The following is a 21,069-nucleotide window of genomic DNA, read 5'->3' on the forward strand; positions in this document are numbered from 1 at the left end:
GAGAAGAATTTTATATATATATATAATTTGGGGGGGGGGCAATAGGGATTTCGCCTAGGGCGTCAAATTGGCTAGAAACGGCCCTGGGAGGGGGCCAACTTCACGGAGGTACTCTGCGTCCGTGGTTTGGATGGGTTTGCTATTCATATACATGCTGTTTGTCTTTGGATGACTGCAGAACAACTTTCATTGGCGAGTTATGCTGGTATTCACATCATTTTTTGGAAGTAATGCAGTATCTCAATATTTCAAGGAGTCTATTTAATGGAATTAAATATTTAATATGCCTGCATTCATGTTGATAAGCCACAATCTGAATCCGAAATGTAAATTTAATAATAGTAATAACAACAACAGGTCTTATATATATATATATAGAGATCTTATTATAAAGTCATGTGACATGTGGCCAAGTATGGTGACCCATACTCGGAATTAGTGCTCTGCATTTAACCCATCCAAAGTGCGCACACACAGTAGTGAACACACACCCGGAGCAGTGGGCAGCCATTTTTGCTGCGGGGAGCAGTTGGGGGTTCGGTGCCTTGCTCAAGGGCACCTCACCGTATTGAAGGTGGGAGAGAGCGCTGTACATTCACTCCCCCCACCTACAATCCCTGCCGGTACGAGACTCGAACCCGCAACCTTTGGGTTACGAGTCCGACTCTCTAACCATTAGGCCACGACTTTCCCCTTAATGGTTGATAAGCTGGACTACTGACTGATGAACTTGATTTTGATTTGGTGGAGCATTACGGTTAAGCTTGTTAGAGCAACTAGACCAGCAACTATACCTACACTCTTAAAAATAAAGGTCTCATAATGGTATTTTTGCAGTGATGCCATAGAAGAACCAAAGAAACCTGTCAAACCTTTCAGTGATCAGTTCATGAAAGATCCTTAGTGTGTTTTAGTGTGGAATGGAAAGTTTCCATAGATGTTAAAGATTCTTCATGGAAACACTGATGCCAATAAAGAACAGTTTCAAATGCTTGTTAGGTGTATGTCTTTTGAAAATTCAGATCCAGTAACTCTCTTAAAGGGACAGCTCACCTAATAATGGAAATTCTGTCGTCGTTTACTCACCGTTATGTCATTCCACCCACTTTCGTTCAACTTCAAAACTCAAAATAAAGAAAATTTTTAATGAAACCTGAGAGATTCCAGTCCTTACATTTGAAAGTCCTTGTAACTAAAACTTTGATGCTTCGTAAGCATAAAAAGTTCATTACGACATTGTAAAAGTAATCCATGTAGATGAGGCTCGCTCTTGTGCATCAAGCAGGCACATTTCACCTTCCGCTGACCATAATTGATGTGCTCTATGTAGGTTGATAAATGTTTACATGTGAATAAAACTTAAATCTGTTCATCATATAAAGTGATTGTGTCTCTTCAGAAGACATGGATTAAACCGCTTGATTCATATGGATTATAATGTCTTTATGATTTTGGTGGAATTGGTTTTTTAATGGAGGGACGGAAATTTTGCAGGTTTATTTGTGTTTTAAACAAAAGTCTAATGGGTTTGGAACGACATAAAAATGAGCTACTGATGACAGAATTTGTATTTTAGGGTGAGCTGTCACTTTAAGAGCTGGAGCGTACCATGCGTTCATAGGGGTCGTCGGTTTGAGCTGGGGGGTTCGGTGCCTTGCTCAAGGGCACCTCAGTTGTAGTATTGAAGGTGGGAGAGAGCGCTCATTTTAGCAATTAATTTAGTTTGATTTTATCAAGAAAAAAAATTAAATAATTTGAGAAGTGTTTCCAGATATATTCTGTTATTTTAGTATTATGTACTACTAAAGCATTTATTAATATTCACATTATACAGAAATGAGAAGTGTTTCCAGATGTATTTAGTATTATATACTAAAGCATTTATTAATATTTTGAATTAAGCTTTATTTTAATATTTTCACTGAATTTTGCCTTGGCAACTGAAACAAAATAAATAGGAATGTCAACAAATTTGACAATCACTGTAACAGAATAATAAGACAAAATATTTTACACATATATACACTATATATATATAATCCTGTCACGTTTCTTTAGACTTCAGCAAGAAGGAAATTGACATTTCAGTAGTGGCAAAATATTTAAAGCCTTGATGTCATCTAAACACCAGTTTAGTGCACATTTAGAATGAAACGGCTGCTTGTTATGATCGGTGCTTTTTCAACATATCTTAACCTAAAACACATGCCACAGCTCACAGATGTACTTCAGATTTGTTCCTGGTATCCGTTATATGAGGTTTTAGTGTGTAAATACAAACTATATTTAGGTTCTAAATCACTTTGTTTCTACAAGGTGGGACACGAGAAATGACAAACCATTATTAATAGAAAACCAGTAATATGTGCCAATATATTAGAAGAACATTATATAGCATGAAATAATATTAACAGATTATTTCACTCAACAAAATGTATGGTTACCACAGTCGTAATAAAACTATGGTCATTGTTTTAACTACAACTATCATAAAAAATAAATCATTTAGATTCTAATACTAAGATGATAATACATGATGTACAATAAATAATTGCTTTGGTAACATATTTACTTCCAAATTACAAATTGAAACCGCTTTGCTTGCTCGTCACTGCATGATTTTTCCACTATTACAAAACCAATTTTTAAAAACCACCAAACTATAACATTGGTTGCAGTGTTGGGTAAGTTACTCTTAAAAATGTTTAATGAATTACTAGCTACTAATTACATCTTCAAAAGTGCAATTACTGTACTAATTACTGTCTAAAAAAAAAAAGTATTGCATTACTAATTAGCCTACTTTCTAAATCCTATATTAACCTCGACCAGTTGAACAATCTAGTATAAACATGAAACTGCTTTTAATTTTTCCAAATTAATTTCAAATAAATTCTGTTTTAAATCTTTCAAATAAATCATATAAAATTGCATAAACTATTCTTGGAACTGTATTTGAAATATTTATAAACATACATTACATAGAGTATTACAGTATGTAATGCTATCTATCTATCTATCTATCTATCTATCTATCTGAGGATTACAGGCTCTGTATAAAAAGTGTTTATTATATGAATGTTGACTGCCCTTTATGCCACCATCATTTTGAATAATTTCTCAAATCTTTCCAAGAAAATTAATAAAAATGCTATCTAAAAAGAAAGTTAATATATTAGTTTCACTTCACGTTTTCACTCTGCATTTTAAGTTGACAGTAACGGCCCAGCAAACTGATCCTGATAGTAAACATGGGTCTTTCACATTCTGCACATGTGCTGGGGGGAAAAAATGGTACGGCCCGCCCATTCAACGGTTATTGGCACCGGCATCCTGATTCAAACTGCCCGGTTAATTGTCGATCCGTGTCATCGTTACCCAGCCAATGTAAGAGAGTTGTCGAGGAGAAATGCCCGCCGTGTGTGTGTGTCAGAGAACAGACGCCTCGCCCCTCTCGTTTTATACATACCGATTTCCACTCTCCCTTTCGTTTCGGTTTTGATGGTACGACCTGCGGACTACCAGCACGAACGAATCTTTAATGCGAGTCGGATCTTTTCAATGAATCAGTTGAACCGCTTCCCAAAACCGATGTGAGCGATTCGTTAAAGGCAGAGTAAGTGATTTCTGGTAGCCAATGTTGATATTTGAAATCACCAAAACAAACACGCCCCTAAATTTCAAATGGTTTTCAACGGTCGTTTGACCTCTTTCTCGCGTCCAGTGTAGGCAGACTTTAGTTGTTGTAGACACGGTGTTACTCACCTATTGAGAAGAAACAAAGCAACCTCTGCGTCCGATCGCAGGCCTCCGCTCCTTGAGTTCTCTCCAGCGCTGGAAAGCTGATCCGATATTTACACGGGTCCTACTTCTTGCCTTATCGTTCCGCAGACGTTTTCCTCTTTTGTTTTTTATCCGCCATCTCTATCGTTCTGTCACTCGGCTCGGCTAATGTCTGTCCCATGCACTGAACGCGCTCTCCTCCACATCACGAGTAGACACGCCCCTTATTGCTGATTGGCTACAAGTTTGTTTTGCGATTCGGCCCGAATCAGTTTTCTAAAGTGTTTTTGAAAAATCACATACCCTGCCTTTAAAGGGACGGTTCACCCAAAAATGAAAATTGTCTTCATTTACTCACCCTCGTCGCCTTTGGTTAATCTGTGAAACACAAATTAAGATATTTTTAATGAAACCTTTTCATTTATGAGGGCACTATCCCGGTTTAGACGTTTATTTTTATAAACGTTTTGTGTATGTTTCTATGATAAGGAAACATAAATGTTTCCCTATATAAACATAAATTTGTGTATGTTTCTAAATTGGGAAACATTAATTACAATAAACATTTTGTAATAAACGAGCCTAAGGAACGTTTTGGACGCCAGTGACCGTAATGACATAAAAGACTCGTTTGAGCTGTTTTTGACAAGAATTGTTCAAAAGAACCGATTCGCATAAATGATTCGAACTTCCCATGACCAATATACACACTCGGGCGCATTTTTTTTTTTCATCGTGAGCCGGTCAAGATGGCGGCGGTACTGCCGAGACGGAGCAGCCGCTCGGCTTAACCGATCATTTTCTCTAATTCACCGGGGCAGATCGGATTCAAATCGTGCAGCGCAACTGTGTGAAAACACCCGCAGCCTGCGATATCCAACGTGAGATCCTGTCGCGTTAAACCCGGGTTTTTTTTCACGGAAAATGCTCTTACTCTAGTTTATGTCTCGTCCATTAGCTGTATTGGGGAGAATGGGAGAAAAGCTGGAGTTAAAACTGAAGTCGCCGGTCGGAGCCGAAGCTGCAGGCTACCCGTGGCCCTTACCTGTATATGTAAGTACTATCCGTCTTATTGTTTTAATATAAACCGAAACCAACACCGGGATTCCCTTGCGATAAAGCGAAGTGGGTCATGTAACGTTAGTTAGAGAACAACGTGTATTAGTACGAGTGCATAATGTGTGAATATCTTGTGTTTTTTGTAGTGTGTTTATTTAAATATTAGTGTTTTAAGAACCAAGAGACGCTTACAATTGGGACACGAGAGTGTCAATACATCCTAAAAGTGTTGAATATACCCTGAACGTATATATCTTCATAAAGGTGTTCGGAAGACCACTAAACATTAGATAGCCTTGAAACGACATAGTCCGTTTTGTTTTAAAAAATATAAAATGTATTATAACCTTAGCTAATATTAACATTTGAATAGCAGGAAATACTGTGTGTAGCCTGCTGACCCAGTTGGCCATCTCGTACAGTGGCTGCGTCTCAAATCCTAGTAAGCTGTCTACTTAGGCAACATGTTTACGCTTGCTTGGCAGTTCTAACGCGATCAGACACGTAAATGATAACAAAATGACGTCTTTGTTGTGATTCAAATCTTTTGAATTTGAATTAGTTTCATTTATGTCAGTGACCCCTTTCTAGAGGTTGTATTTATTATGCCAATTAACTTAGTTGACAAGTGAGTTTATTTTTGGATGTTACGAGCATTATTCACTGAACCGATTCTTTATACTAATACCTTAACATGTCTTACGTTATTTACTAAAATATTATAATTTATTATATGCTTTAGTTGACTAAAACACGAGCGATGGTTCGCTCACTAGGTAGGCAGCTCACTAGAGTTTGAGCCATCGCCGCTAAACAAAACCTGCCATAGCAGAGAGTTTGTGTAAAACACTTACCTCAGAAACGCAAGGTTATTGAGCAAACGGTTTAAACGTACATTAGTGCACGTATTAAGCCTGAAACGACAGTTTGTATGACTCTGTTTCCAAAGAATGTTAACGGGGGCTGAAATTCACGTTAGCCGTCATGCTAACAGTCAGATAGCAGGGCTAGCTAACTTTATCGCTTTCTACCCAACACTAACACTCGTCAAACTGTAGATAACTTAAACATTGTAAATATCCGCCATGAGTCTGTGTGTATGGAGAACTGTAGTGGATATATTAGGGTGAAATAAGCGTCGTGCCGGCTCAATATCACACGGAGGGTGTCAAACAAAAGGCGAGTAACGTTAGTGCACTCAGGCGAGAGGACGGTATCTCCATATTGTTAGTGTGTTTTATTGACAGATAGCTTTGATTTGTGTCCCGTAACGGGTATCTTACAGTTTTTCAGTTTCTTTTGAAGTATTGTGTACTGCTCTGGAAGTATCAAATTTGTCACCGAGGTCTAAAAACGCGTTTGCTCATTTGGCAGCCCTTGCATTGGGATAGTGCTGTATTTCGGTTACCATCAGATCTGGATGCATCTTGAAAGGGACAGAGTGTCATAATGTAACCCGTATGGCTGACATTTCTTGAAAAACAAGCTAGTATGCAGGATTCTGTAGGAAGTTTGGCAATAACTGACTTTTTAGTGGCTACTAGGGGGTTGTAAAACCTGCTGGACTTGAATATTGGCTTTTTAAGGTAGCTTTCCAGCATATATGTTGTTATTGAAGCTTGCTAACTATTATTATTATTATTATTACACACTGAATGGACTCCTAAGTATTAAATATTTGGTGCATTATTTATCTTGTACTGTTACTGTACTAAAAACACGAATGACACCTCATTTTTTTCTAAAGGCCAAAGTGTACCTTGTTTTTGTATGTGTGCTGTAAAGTTTCATCCTGATATGACCTGTAAAAATCTTTGTACTCATTTAAACTAGAATTGGTTAATTTCTGAACCCCCTCATACAAGTGCAAGAGTCTGTTGTTATTCTGTTTCTTTTTTGACTGTGAAACAACATTTAGCATCTGTGTTGCCACCTTGTTGAACAACTAATTAGAGGGGGAAAAAAAAAAAAATTGTAATGCATGAAGTCCGAAAAATCTGAGTGCTCACTGCAGAGCCAAATGGGTGGAGCTTGACCTAGTCTAGTTCCGCCTCTGTCGACCTAATGGATGTAGTTTTACCTAGTTATGTTTAGCGATTGGGTTATGTTTAAGGTTAGAGTGTGATTGGACCTTCAAGCTCCACCCGTTATGTCCAGAGAGGTGGAGCTGTACATCAAGCCCTGCCCATTGGCTTACTTGTGAGCACCTTCTGAAAAATTGCGTACTATACTGATGCGAAATTACGTTACGTGTTGGGTACATGTGAAAACCTTGGACTTTTACGATCAGGCTTGTGGTCTTCAACTGGTAGAAGATAAAACTGTAAAAAAAAAAAAACATAATTAGATTGAGAAACGGATTTTAGAGTTGCGAATATCATGGACACTTGATGGTAGGGGACTCTTAAACACTGTAGCAATGCTCTGGCAACCACCCAGAATGCCCTAGCATTTTGGTGACAAGCTGTTTTCCGCTTACATTTTCTTTTGAAAATTTATTCATCTAGTTTCTATGATTATTGAGCCCTAAATGGTGTCAAAAAGGCTTGTTTGGTGTCGTATCATCCGCTCTGAGTCAGACACTGTTCTTCTGTCTGTGTTGTTTCTGAAAGCATTGTACAGTCATTGCACATGTACAGTAATCACAACACAGATTCCACGCTGTGATTAACTCCAGTGATGCGGAGCTGCTGAACCGGTTGACAGTGGGCCGAGACCCCCCATAAAACACACATATGCACTGCTATTTACCCTGTTATAGCAGGCAGTTTGAGTAGTATTTATGGTCTAAAAGATGAGGAAATGGCTTCATTTTCAGTGTAACTAAAGAAAAAACAAGACGGGGTATTTTATTTTAATATTTTATTACGAGAATGTGTTCGGAAAGTCCTCACGTCAACCGAAAGTTCACATTTCTCACGCCACCAGAGTTGCCAACTCTGTTTCGGTCATAGACGGAAATAGGGGGGTGCTGATCAATGCCTGTGGTTTCCACAGAAATGGCTGTCTCATTTGTCCTTCCCAATGTTTAATATACTACGATTCATGTTCTTTTTACACAAACCGAGAATGTGGGTTTCTCAGAAGTATAGGTTTTCAGAGCTGCTGCATCACAAAAAACTCCAGTCTCTTTCATTTATGTCATTCAGGTTACAGTAGTAGTCGTGGCCTCAGTGGTTTTACTGTCTCGCTTGGCCTCAGACGACTTCCGTCGTTGACTTTGGCTGATAAGGGATGGATGCCCCACCTACTGAGAGCCATATTTCTGACCTGCTGTTGGGTGAACAGAATTACAGAGCGCACGCATTTGGCAAGCTTTAGACTTGCCTTGCAAATTTTTGTTTAGGGAGGGGCGGATTCTGTTAATTAGGAGTCTGGGCGGTGGTTATCCACATGCACTGGTGATTTAGACTTCCCTTAAAGGGGTCATATGATGCTTTTTTAAAGATCATTATTTGGTGTATTTGGTGTGTTCATTTGGTCACCTTCATGCTCTTCAAAGCTTATATGACTAGCTTTCTTCTTAAGATCACAAAAAGAGATATTTGGCAGAATTTTCACGCTGCTTTTTTTCTGTACAGTGCAAGTGAATGGAGTTTTTTTTTTATGAGCCTCTTATGAGCCAGTGGATCAGAAATATACAGCATGAACAGTGTAGCCTGATTCCCAAACAAATGACTCTCATGAGGTGATTCTTTTTAGTGAATCATAAATATACAGAATGACCAGTGTAGCCTGATTCTCGAAAGAAATGATTCTTATGTTTCTTGTTGCTAATTCAAACATATTCAGCACGACCAGTATAGTCTGATTACTGAAACAAATGCCTCTTATGAGCCGATTCTTATTAGTGAATCAAAAATGTACAGCGCAGCCATTGTAGTCTGATTCCCGAATAGAATGACTCGTATGAGCCATTTCTTTTTAGTGAATCAAGAACATACAGCCAGGTTTTATTAATAAACGGTTCAAGAAGATGATTTGAATCTACCCTATATTTACAACATTTGGAGAAAGAGAATTTCTTTCATATGTTATCAGAATGGACATTATAGCTGAACTGTACCAAATTGAATCAAGAGCTTGTGAATACCTTAACCTAGTCTTCATTCCCGTTCATTGTATGGAAAAGAGCAGCGTACACATTCTACAAAACTTCTCCTTTTGTGCTTCTCCGAACAAATAAAGTCATACGAGTTGCAAACATCATGCAAGTGAATAATTGATGACAAAATGCTTATTTCTTGGGCGAGTTAACCCTTTAAACACCCCAGACGTGGAAAAAGAGGAGATGGGTGAGAAAGTAAAGTGCTATGTTTTCCTCTCCCTGCTTTAAAATGTCTTGCTTTTATTCAAGGTGACAGTGTTTTACAAAGGCCCAAATGCCCTCCATTCATTCAAATCTTGTTTTTCAGAGACACAGCCGAGGGATATTTCCTCTCCCGCTGTCGTATTGGCTGTTGCCGCTCCTCGTCCACTAGCGTGCCATTTTGCCTCATGGCTTCACATTGTGCTCCAGACAAAAGCATCTCACTCACCTGGGGTGGGAGGAAGGAGAGGGTTTTAAATCGAACACTGAGCTTCACTGTTTTCTTTCTTCCCTACGCTCTTGTAACCTACGTATCCGGCCACATTTACATCCTATATCTGGAAACTTAGATGGCCTGTAATTGCTTCCATATGAAAGCGTAATTTCCTTAAACTTGGCTACAAAATGATTCGTTTAGACTGAGGAATTATAATCGAACCAATCTAACAGTTTGAATGCTATGACCTGGTTAAACCCGTTAATACACAAAGGTGTGGCATTTCGCCGCCCTAGCCAAAACCAACAGTTGTGCAGTGAGGACGAGTGTTCACGAGGCGTGATTTCTTTCCACCTCTCTCCGTGAGTCATGTCAAGGGTGCATGAGGTGAGCGAAGAGTCCGTTTTTGCCTGCTTGAGACCAAGGGCTGTCGTGCATTATTTTTTGCTCTCTGTCATCCTCCCCTCCTTTCCTCTGGATATTTTTAGCTGTGATGTTGCTGTGCGCCGGAACACCCCGTACACACGCGCCGCTGCCCCCCCTCCTCTCGTGCAGCACGATGCGCTGAAGTGTCTGCTTGTGCACGTACACACTCCGCCATCTGTCTTAGCGTTTGCATTTAACGCAATATTGAAATAACGCTGCATCCCTGCTTTAAATAAGTGCCCTTGTTTGCCTCAGACTATGGCTGCATTATTACCCAGTGCTGTGACGCTGCCTTGGTGCTGCAGGGGTGGGTGGAAGAACACGAGATTCGCCGTATGTGCAGCTGAGCGGGAAAACAGCTAGGAGGAGCTTAGCGAGGCAGAGGAGCCCAGCAGCGGCACACTCAGGCAGGCAGAGGGCTTCTCAGGACTCTGTTGACGGAAAGTGGGTCACTGGGTCAGGCAACAGGAGAGCTCCAGCGGCAGGATGGATAGAGTTCGGCGGGGTCGCATTCACGTTAGACACAATCCAGGGTTAATTAGCCTCGATAATTATACATATTGACCTCTGAGCCTTGTTTATGTTTAAAGCAGTTTTGATAATTAAAATAAAATGTAAATATTAGACGAAAAGTAGAAATGTTTCTATTAACTGAAATAAGTTACTAAAACGGAAATACATTTTTAATGCAAAATAAATCCTTGTTAATGTTTAACATACCAATTTTGGTAAATGAAATAAAATAATACAAGAATGAAAAACTTGAACTTAAAAAAAAAACTTATTCCAATTAGTTGCAACATTTGTATTTTTTGTTTAAGTTGAAGTACTAAAATTACGAACACTAAAATTAAAATAAATTATATATAAATATTAGTAATTAATAATAAAAATACAGAAAAATACAACTAACAAAAGCACATAAAATGACTACAATTAAAATTAACAAGGGAAAAAGAAACACAAACTGATTAAAAATATTAATATAAATATAAATACTACAATAGTATATAAATTATACCAAAATAACACTGACATACCAGTCAGTAAAAAAAGGAAAACAAACTAAAATAAAAATGAGAAATGGAAATATAAAAACTACGTGAAAATATTAATAAATACTACAATAGTATATAAATAATACTTAAATAACTCTAATATATGAATCACACTTCTTTTTACTTGTGTTTTGTCAATAGGGCCCATTTTCTTTTGCACACCCGATGTTTATTCTAAAATACTGTATATTATACTGTGCATTCATATACTGTAACGCACAGGATCAGTGACGGCTTATAGTGCCATAATGTACTTATCCGGCCATGTGTGCACGATAAACTTGTTCGCCTGCTTGAAGGCACACTGGCTGCTGTGTGTGCAGGAATGTGCTACAGTTGTGATCCGTGACCCGTCACAAACTGGAAAGGTCAAGTTTCTGTTGTAGTTGTAGAAACTTGTTTCATGCAGATAAAGTTTTTATAAAGAATGAATATTATATTAGCATTGGTATTTCATTGAAAGGAGGACCATGTTCTTGTTTCTTTATGAGAAGTGGTTTTATTTAATTTCAATATAAAGGCATGTTGTGTGTCACAGCAGTTAAATCTGTGTCTATATTACATGATAAAACCTTAATATCAAACCTATACAGTATGAGTTTGGACATTTTAGAGAAATGCTTAATAAATGCATTACACTAACTAAACCCATTAGATTTTAGCCAACTAAATCTACTGTAGATTGAAGCTAGTGTTATATTTTCTGCGTGCACGAGTGCGCAATGGTCCGTGTGACATAAAAATCGTCATCGGAGGGTGTACGCAGAGGCTCTTTGCGGACATCTGCGTGCCTCCCATTTTATGTGACTGCGTGGACAAGTACGCTCGGTCACTATGCTACAAAAGCACCAACTGCCCATGCGCTGGAAAAACAGCATGGATGTCGAATTTGAAGAAAGGCTGTGTGAAGAAGTCCGTCGATACCCGCACCTCTACAATCCGTTGATAAAACAATATAAAGACAGCCAGATGTGCAATAACTCATGGAGGGAAATTGCCCATGTTTGTTTACTGTTCAAGCCGGTCTAATGTGCATGTGTCGAACAGCGGACCCCAGCATACACTTTCAGTAGTATAAATACAAGTAGTCCGCAGCTGTCCGTGTACGTGTCCAAACTGGAGTATAACCGAGCCTTTAGTCGACTAAAATCTTATGATATTTAGTTGACTAAAACAATTCAGATGTCTAAAATATTAACAATTAACACTGGATCGTAGGGCTGGGAAAATAAATCGATGCATCGCGAATCGAGAAATGATTCCGCATCGATTCTGAGATTTCCCGAACGCATCGCGATTCTTTCTCGAGTCGATTCTGAGCTTAGTTTTGAACAGCAGATGGCGCTGCAGGCTTTAGAAACAGCCGTACTCTGCTTGTTTCCAAATCCTTACACACACTGAACCTAAAATAATCATTCATAAAATTCGAAAAAGGTTGAAGCGAATTACAAGGGTGTTCACAGTGGGCTGTGTTTACATTAATCTGGCGTCATAAAAGCATTCTGATCCGAGGTGAAATTACAGACTTAGCCGAACTCTTCAGCGCTCTTCTTCATGAGCATTTGAGTGTGTGGATAAAAAGTAGATTAGAGCGCCATCTTCTGTTAAAATCTAAGCTCAGAATTGATTCCAGAGAGAATCGCCATGCTTTTGGAAGATCTCAGAATCGAGCCACGAATCGATTCTGCATCGATTTATCGTCGCAGCCCAACTGGATAGATAACTACATGTCATTTGCCGAATGAGTGGTCTGGCGAGTAAGTAAAACATTAATTGTGGACTTTGCTTATTCACAGCATTTCTTTCCTTCTCCCCAGGATAAACATCATGATGCTGCACATGAAATCATCGAAACCATTCGGTAAGTCTGTGACAAGTCTTTTGGTTTGATTTTGCTGTTATGTTTGACTGCTCTGTGAGTTTTATGTGCATAATAGGTATATTATCAATTTAAAACTTGACCTCTCTCTTCTCTTTGTCCAGCTGGGTGTGTGAAGAGATCCCAGATCTTAAGCTGGCCATGGAGAACTACGTTCTTATCGACTACGACACCAAGAGGTGAGGAAATTGTCGCAAAATGGTCTCATAAATAGGGTTGATTAGGTATCATTGAAAAATGAAGCCTAAAAATAAATTAATAATAATATCAATACTACTACTAATATTATAATTATTAATAAGAATATATTTAATTGTTTAATTATAATAATTATTATTGTTTTTAATAATTATTATTAATTATACTTTTTTAAATTTAAATATTAATTTATTATTAATCATTTATTATTATTGTTATTAAAAGTGGCAATTGTACATGCTTATAAAATAATGTAATGCAATGCTATTTTTGTGAAAGATATTAAATGAAAAAAGCTTCACAGAATAAATTAAACTAAATATTTTATTGTATTAATATAATAATAACTGGTTTAATAATGTATTTTTAAATTATATATGATTAATTTTATTATGATTGATCATGTATTTATTTATACTTTTGGATACTAGTTTTGTGAAAGTCGGTATTATGAAATGACAAGCTTCACAGAATATTACGAATTAAATATTTTGAATTACACTTAATTTCAAAATTAGAATATTTAATAAGTATCACACATCAATTTATTAGTTGTAGTTTGATTACTAGTTTTATGAAAGTAGATATTATGAAATAAGCTTCACAGAATATTACAAATTAAATTATTATTTATTACTGTTTAATTTATTATTTTATTATATACTGTTTAATAGAATGATCATGAATGATTTGTTTGTTGAAAGTTGAAATGACAAAAGTTTCACAAAATATTACAAGTTAAATATTTCTAACTTATTTCTACTTAATTTTAAATATAATAAATATTTAATGGAAGCGGGATGAATCATTGTTTTTATTATATGCAGTACAAATAGGAGATATTAGCCTGGATATATTGCTGCTTTTTTGCTTTTCTTGTATCTGAGCACAAGCCTCATGGTTTATTATGAGATGATAAAAGATTTCATAGATAATCATTTATTTTTGTGTTTTCTTGCAGCTTTGAGAGTATGCAGAGACTGTGTGATAAGTACAACAGAGCCATTGACAGCATTCACCAACTGGTACGTCAAGTCTTTCTTGTGGACAACAGATTTTTTTTTTTTTTTACCTCAAACAACGTGTAAAATTTTATGTTTGTGTGTTGCAGTGGAAAGGGACCACCCAACCCATGAAACTGAACAAGCGGCCTTCCAAAGGCCTGCTGCGTCACATCCTGCATCAGGTCTACAACCACTCCATCACCGACCCAGAGAAACTCAACAACTACGAGCCGTTCTCTCCTGAGGTGTACGGAGAGACCTCTTTCGACCTGGTGGCTCAGATCATTAATGAGATGGAGATGATGGAAGAGGACACCTTTGTGGATCTGGGCAGTGGTCAGTAACGTCTGTTATAGAAGGCCTTTTCAATGGTGGCTCAAGTGAATTTCACAAATCAGAAAACTCAACCGTAAATTGAAAAAACACTGCAAATTCGCTGCCATAATTGGTTTAAACAAGTCTTGATTAGTGATTAAGATTGAAAGTTCAACAAAAATGCACAGCTAATTGGAAAACTCGTGAAAATTAATGACTATAATTGATATAAACAGATCTTTACTATCAGTTTAAGAGTGAATTTCCAATAAAACACCACAGCAATTTGGAAAACGCAAATGAGAACTGGAAGACACAAAAGCAAATTCAATACCATTATTGGTATAAAGTAGCAGTTTAACATTGAAAGTCCAATAAAAATGCAACTGCGAGTCAGAAAACGTGAATTCAGTGCCATAATTGGTATAAATGGGACTTGAGATGCAGTTTAAGACTAAAAGTCCAATAAAACGCGAGAGCTAATCGGAAAATGCAACTGCAAAATGCAACGGCGAATTCAGTACCACAAGTATAAACAGCCCTTGAGTTGCAGTTTAAAGGCAGGGTAGGTGATTTGGATCAAAACATTTTTTGTTATGCTGGTTGAAAATCTCTTCACATCCTGATAGCAATCACAAGTTAAGTGGTCTAAATGTATTTATATCGTCTGTGGAAGGCGTAGGACCGTAAAATGTTCGTCTAATCATATTCCTCGGTCCAAGGGCTATGATAGGCTGTCCTACCTGCCTGTCAACATATATATTTGCATACCTATGCCCACCCTGTTTGCGCAGCATGATACGTCATCAGCTCGTTCCATTATGCTTTTGCGGACTGAGTGAGAATGGAAGGGTTATTATTGTTTTGGAGGAGGCGTGGCTTTGGAGAGTGATTTGCAGGGAGGGTGGGATCTTATGCTTTCAAAGCTAGCTTGCTATTGCCAACCTCTCAGAAATTGCCTACCCTGATTTTAAGATAATAAAAATAGAAGAGCGCATTGGAAAACGCAACTGGGAATCAGAAAATTCAACTGCGACTATTCGTCTTAACAGGCTCTGAGTGGGAGTTTTAAGAGTGAAAGTCCAATAAAATGCAAGAGCTAATCAGAAAACACAACTCAGAAAATTCACCGCCATGTAAACAGATCTTGATTACCAATTTAAGACTGAAAGATCTTTATATGACATACAGTGTCGTCTTTGCTTGATTTACAGGAGTTGGTCAGGTAGTCCTGCAAGTCGCTGCAGCCACCAGCTGTAAACACTACTACGGCGTGGAGAAAGCAGACACTCCAGCAACCTATGGAGAGGTACCAACAGGAAGCCAACATTAAATGCTCCTTATACACGCCAACTTCTCGAGTCTGCATCAAAGTGTACGTTTTGAACTAATATTTATGTCTGAATGTGTTTACAGTCAATGGACAGGGAGTTTAAGAGATGGATGAAGTGGTATGGCAAAAAACATGGCGAGTACACGGTAAGTGTGTGTTCATTTATCACAGCAGATGTTATCACTTATGAAAACCTCATTATTGTAACTGAAGGGATGAAATCTGTGCATACTGATGTTGTTTGGTCTTGTGTGGCAGCTGGAAAGGGGAGATTTCCTTTCAGAAGAATGGAGGGATCGAATAGCCAACACAAGGTATGATCACATACAGACTATTTAGATGCACATAACCAGTTAGCAGTTTCCAGATCCATGCGGTTTTTTTATTTTTATCATAATTTCTTCAACTGTTTGCATGTTGCTTATATGTCTTGTATAAGTCTATAGTGTGATGTGCTCTTTTACAGTGTTATTTTTGTGAATAACTTTGCCTTTGGTCCTGAGGTGGACCACCAGCTGAAGGAACGATTCGCCAACATGAAGGAAGGTACATGGTGTTTCCCTGTAATTTTATTTGCGTTAAATATTTTTAATCGATTCAAATCACAAAATTTGTCTAAATAATCACATTTGACCATTTTGTGCAGCCCTAACATGAAGTAAATAGCACTTAGCTGCTAATGTTTTGTGATTAGTGTCAGTGTAGCTTGTAGGCACCTGTGTCAACATGTTATTCTTGACCTTTGACCCCAGTCAGTCTTGTTTTTTGATTCGCATTGATCTGCAGATGTTGGGATGATATGTGCTTAGGTTTTCTCCTCTCTATGTTACTTGGGAGTGTTTTGACTCAATTTCGTCTCTTGTAGGTGGAAAAATTGTATCCTCAAAACCTTTTGCACCTCTTAACTTCAGAATAAACAGCCGAAACTTGAGTGGTAAGTATAAAACTTTGTAGGTTTCTCTTACAAAAAGATGGAACCATACAATAACTGTCATGGTAGTCTTCTTAACTCTAAAGATATATTACTTTGGTACCACGGTAATACCATGATAATAGTAAGCATTAAGGTGCGGTCACATTTAACATTGCTCTGTGAAATTTCACAGACTAAATCCAGTCATTCTGATAGTGTGGAAAAGGTGGTCATACATCTCAAAGCTATTGACTTTTCGTGTGAAACTTCACTAATGCGCAAAAATTTTGCAGCACAAATTGTCATTACTGTAGTGATGTATGAAGCACTGCTCTCTCAAAAGTCAAACCAAGCAGCTTTCTGTTGGCCATTTGCGTGAAAAACCTGAACCCTATGCAAAATCTGCGTAGAGAGGAGTTTCGCCCTTACGCAAAATTCCCAATTATACAGATTCATACTGAAAAGACTGGGTTTCGAAATTTTGCAGAGCAAAGGTAAATATGACCACACCTTTCCAAAGTTTAATGGTCTTTGTGTTTCTTTTTTAAGATATTGGCACAATAATGAGAGTAGTTGAGCTGTCCCCTCTGAGGGGATCGGTGTCATGGACGGGGAAGCCAGTGTCGTACTATCTGCATACAATAGACCGCACCATAGTAAGTGCCCTTTCATTTGTGTCACATGGGTTTTGCCGTTCCTCTCTGTGTACAATGGGTCTCTGATTTGCATTAGCCTTCACTGTTAGGCAAAAGGCATTGAGTGTGGCTTTCTCATGTCACGCAGTTGTCCAAAAAGAGACTTCTTTGAGCAGTGACTTTCACATGTATGTAGATTTATTACATATTTATCTAACCAAACGCTTTTTCTTTTTGCAGCTTGAAAACTATTTTTCTAGTCTCAAAAATCCTAAACTCAGGGTAAGACTTGTTTGATCCTCATGTTGTTTATGGGTTTTTGGACAAAATATCAAGTTATATCTCTTCCCGCAACACATGCGGCTTGTTTTTGTTTCCAGGAGGAGCAGGAGGCAGCCAGAAGGCGCCAGCAGAAGGACAGTAAGGAGAATAAGAGCAACACCACCACCCCGACCAAGCCCAAGGAGCACAAGGTAGACCTACAGGAATCGCTCATTTAATTAATTGTATTTATTTTAATTGTATATATTTTAAATGCATTTTATACATTTATTTCAAGCTTATCTATTTGAACGTTTATGAATTTATTTATGAAGTTTCTTTTCTGTCTCTCTCTCTCTCTCTATACATTTATCTATTTATAAATTTGTTTTAAATTTACATATGAATACATTTATTTATTTTAAATTATTAATCATATATGGAATCACTCATATTATGTTTATTCATTTATGTATTATAAGTTTATACATTTTAAATGTATTTAAAATTTACATATTAAATTATTTAACATTTAGTTTGTTGTTTTATTTTTTTATCATATTAATGAAATATCTCTTTATCCTTGTGCACCAGACACGGCATGATTTTGGTGGTGAGGAGAAGCGCTCAAACTCGCTCGTGCCAGTGAAACCGTCACCGAAACCCCGCCGGGCCAAACTGCTGCCCAGGGGCCGCAAGCTAGGCAACAGGAAGCGTGGGCGGCCTAAGAAGGCTGCTGCTGCCACTGCAGCCGAGCGCAAGAACAAGAAGAGCCAGAGCGCCCTTGATCTGCTGCACGCAAAGACCCTCTCAGCGGCCCCCCATCAGGGTGAGACAATTACTTAAAACTAGGGCTGGACAAGTTAACGCGTTATCGCGTTAACGCATTAATTAATTAACGCAGACAATTATTTTATCACGCGTTAACGCAGTTTTTATTATTATTATTATTATTATTATTATTATTATTATTATTATTATTATTATTATTATTATTATTATTATTATTATTATTTTGAAAGTCCGTTGCACACTGGCTCTGAATACACATACAGACAAACCATGGGTCACAGGAGGGGAGGGATGTTGATCAGTACTGGTTTGGGATGGGCATCATCATGCGTCTTAACCAATGATAGCATTTGGGGTGGGTCTAACACCGTGTACACTGGAAGCGAGTGGCGTGACGCAACAAAATAGCCTACTATAGAACCCATTATAATCAGTGATGCTGTCTACACTGGATGCGTCGCGACACGACAAATCCCCGACAGTAAACTGCTGCTTCTTTCTATTTATGATATGCTGACACAAAATCCAGTGTAGACAGACTTTAGCTGTTGCGGGCGACAACTGTCACATCCGGTGTGGACACGGTGCAACCCCTTATTTACACTGCACGCGTCTGCGGCGTGTTACAGCTCCGCCGAGGTTTTGTTCCATCCTCCACGCGGTGCCAACTCACACCAGGAGCATTTCGGAAGCAAAGCGACAGGATTCATGAGACCATGTGATTTTCCTGTCCGACGTTGTTTGTCTTGATTATTTGTGTTATCATGGCTAAGTTGGCTAAATGTTTGTGTTTTGTCTAGGGATGCTACGATTCCATTTTTTTCAGATCCGATCCAGAAAATTCTGAGTATCGGCCAATTCCGATCCGATCCGATACCAGTGCAGGTTTTTTTTGTTTTTTTGTTTTTTTATCAGTGTAGAATTTCTATACATCTGTGTGTTGACCTGATCGTCACTCTTTTGTGTGTTAAACACAATCTACTAAATATAGACAACTTCATTTTAATGAAAAAAATATATAATAATCTATCACAAAAATACTATTATAAACTAGGTTAGTGGATAATTTAGCAGCAAATTTATTCTAGAAAAATCATGAGTGCACAATTTTATAAAATCTAAACATTTAGTGAAATAACATTATTTAGTGGGGAACAAATGAAAGTGAATAAGTGTAGGACTACATTTGGTAAAATGTTACACATTGCTCTCTGTATTGTTGCAAAAATACATTAATGAAAACAAGTAAATGTATTTATATATAAATATAAACTCCAATACAGAGTGGTACAAAGCACTTATGCGCATCCCGTGTGCAGAATGATGTGCTTGAAGCAACACGGAGTCACAGCGCGCAGGTTCCTTTTGTTGGAAAGGAAAGAGATATTGATGCGTAGTTTATTAAATCTATGCGATATTGAGCCTTTTCTTTTAACAGTTTTAAATCTCAGTTATTGTGCGCTCTTGGAGAGAGTTTCATCGTCTTGACTGTCGTAACCAAATGCGACACACAGTTTGAATGCTGAATGGAGGATGACAGACAGCCGCAGCGGGGAGAAGAGTTTACGTCAACTTGAATGTAATGACTTAAATATTCATCTGTACCTCACACTGAACTATGAAACAGCTTCAGAACACTTGGACTTTCACTTTATGGTGCTTTATAATGTGTTTGTGCTTTCGTGGGGCTTAACAATAACACAGAATAGTATAAGCACAATATCTGATTTGGATCGGTTCGTCTAACCGATACTCGATCCGGCAGAAAATGCCATTATCGGAGCCGATACCGATCCTGAGTATCGGATCGATGCATCCATAGTTTTGTCCAGTTTAATTCTGTTTATAGTCGTATTTATTGCTATGTCCTATTTTGTTGTGCTGTAGACTACAAAGTTAATACAATTTAAAAGTCCTGTTATGAACGACAAGGATAAAAGATTTGTAGCTCCGTATAGTTGTCTAAAACACGTCCTCAGTTATCTTGTATCTACATTTCACATACCATTTCTGGCCTCCTGGCAAGGATATAGTGATGTGAAATATGATCGGGAGTCTGCGCAGGGTGTTTATTTTGACATTGACAGGATTTTTGGACTTTTATTTTGTTTCTACTGTGCGGCTTGGATGCGGCTTCCGTCAAAAATAGGCGAACGTTCTTATGATCGCAACGAATGAGCCTCCCTCAAGACGCACCATCACAAGAAGAATACACGAGTTGTATGAAAAGGAGATTTTAATTTGATTACATTAATGTTAAAGTTGAGATTTACAATTCATTATTGAATTTTGCGCATAATAATGTGATTAATCGCAGCAAAATCATGCGGTTAATCGCGGCTAAAAAAAATTAATCATTGCCCAGCACTACTTAAAACCATCACGTCTTTGCTGGCTATTTAACAGCATCAGTACCTTTGACATTGACTTTTGTGGTTTGGATCAATCCACAGATGTATACAGGTCACCACAAAGTCCGTTCTATCAGCTACCTCCCAAAGTGCAGCATTATACATCAAGCCAGCTTCTCATGGGCAACACTCCACCAGGCCTGCAGGCTCTTCTCGGTAAGTTCACTCAGCCTCACTTACGCCTGCTCTCCTTCCATATTTAGCATGAGGAGATCCATTTCAGTCCCACAGACATGCTAATGTATCTGCTCTAGTTTCATAGTCAGTCACCCAGTTAACGTAAACCTCTTTGCTTGTGCTCTAGATAACGTGAAAGTCCAGTACCTGCAGTTCATGGCCTACATGAAGACACCACAGTACCGTACCAGCCTGCAGCAAGCCCTTGAGCAGGAAAAGGTGAATCTTGTCTCCTAGTGTGTATATATTATTAATAATGATAAACATTATTAATAACAGTAAACTAATACTAGTATTAT

General features: G+C 38.0%; 1 protein-coding gene across 4 annotated transcripts in view; it reads left to right on the top strand.

Moving 5' to 3' along the window:
* The first annotated feature begins 4,529 nt into the window (after positions 1-4,529).
* Positions 4,530-21,069, top strand: part of LOC107719574 (histone-lysine N-methyltransferase, H3 lysine-79 specific-like) — a 27,317-nt gene continuing 10,777 nt past the window's right edge. For 2 of the 4 annotated variants that reach the window (XM_016527028.1, XM_016527026.1), the window contains exons 1-16: positions 4,530-4,836; positions 12,670-12,713; positions 12,836-12,910; positions 13,891-13,954; positions 14,041-14,269; positions 15,463-15,557; positions 15,665-15,727; positions 15,840-15,895; positions 16,048-16,127; positions 16,447-16,515; positions 17,044-17,150; positions 17,370-17,411; positions 17,510-17,602; positions 17,985-18,219; positions 20,636-20,749; positions 20,898-20,989. In XM_016527028.1, coding sequence (XP_016382514.1) covers positions 4,726-4,836; positions 12,670-12,713; positions 12,836-12,910; positions 13,891-13,954; positions 14,041-14,269; positions 15,463-15,557; positions 15,665-15,727; positions 15,840-15,895; positions 16,048-16,127; positions 16,447-16,515; positions 17,044-17,150; positions 17,370-17,411; positions 17,510-17,602; positions 17,985-18,219; positions 20,636-20,749; positions 20,898-20,989 — 1,569 coding nt within the window. In that variant the 5' untranslated portion in view covers positions 4,530-4,725. Of the gene's footprint in view, positions 4,837-12,669; positions 12,714-12,835; positions 12,911-13,890; positions 13,955-14,040; positions 14,270-15,462; positions 15,558-15,664; positions 15,728-15,839; positions 15,896-16,047; positions 16,128-16,446; positions 16,516-17,043; positions 17,151-17,369; positions 17,412-17,509; positions 17,603-17,984; positions 18,220-20,635; positions 20,750-20,897; positions 20,990-21,069 lie in introns of those variants that run through there. The other 2 variants (XM_016527027.1, XM_016527029.1) reach the window with 2 other exon arrangements.

Source organism: Sinocyclocheilus rhinocerous, unplaced genomic scaffold, assembly GCF_001515625.1.
Source record: "Sinocyclocheilus rhinocerous isolate Xijiao unplaced genomic scaffold, SAMN03320098_v1.1 scaffold1294, whole genome shotgun sequence".
Lineage (NCBI taxonomy): Eukaryota > Metazoa > Chordata > Actinopteri > Cypriniformes > Cyprinidae > Sinocyclocheilus > Sinocyclocheilus rhinocerous.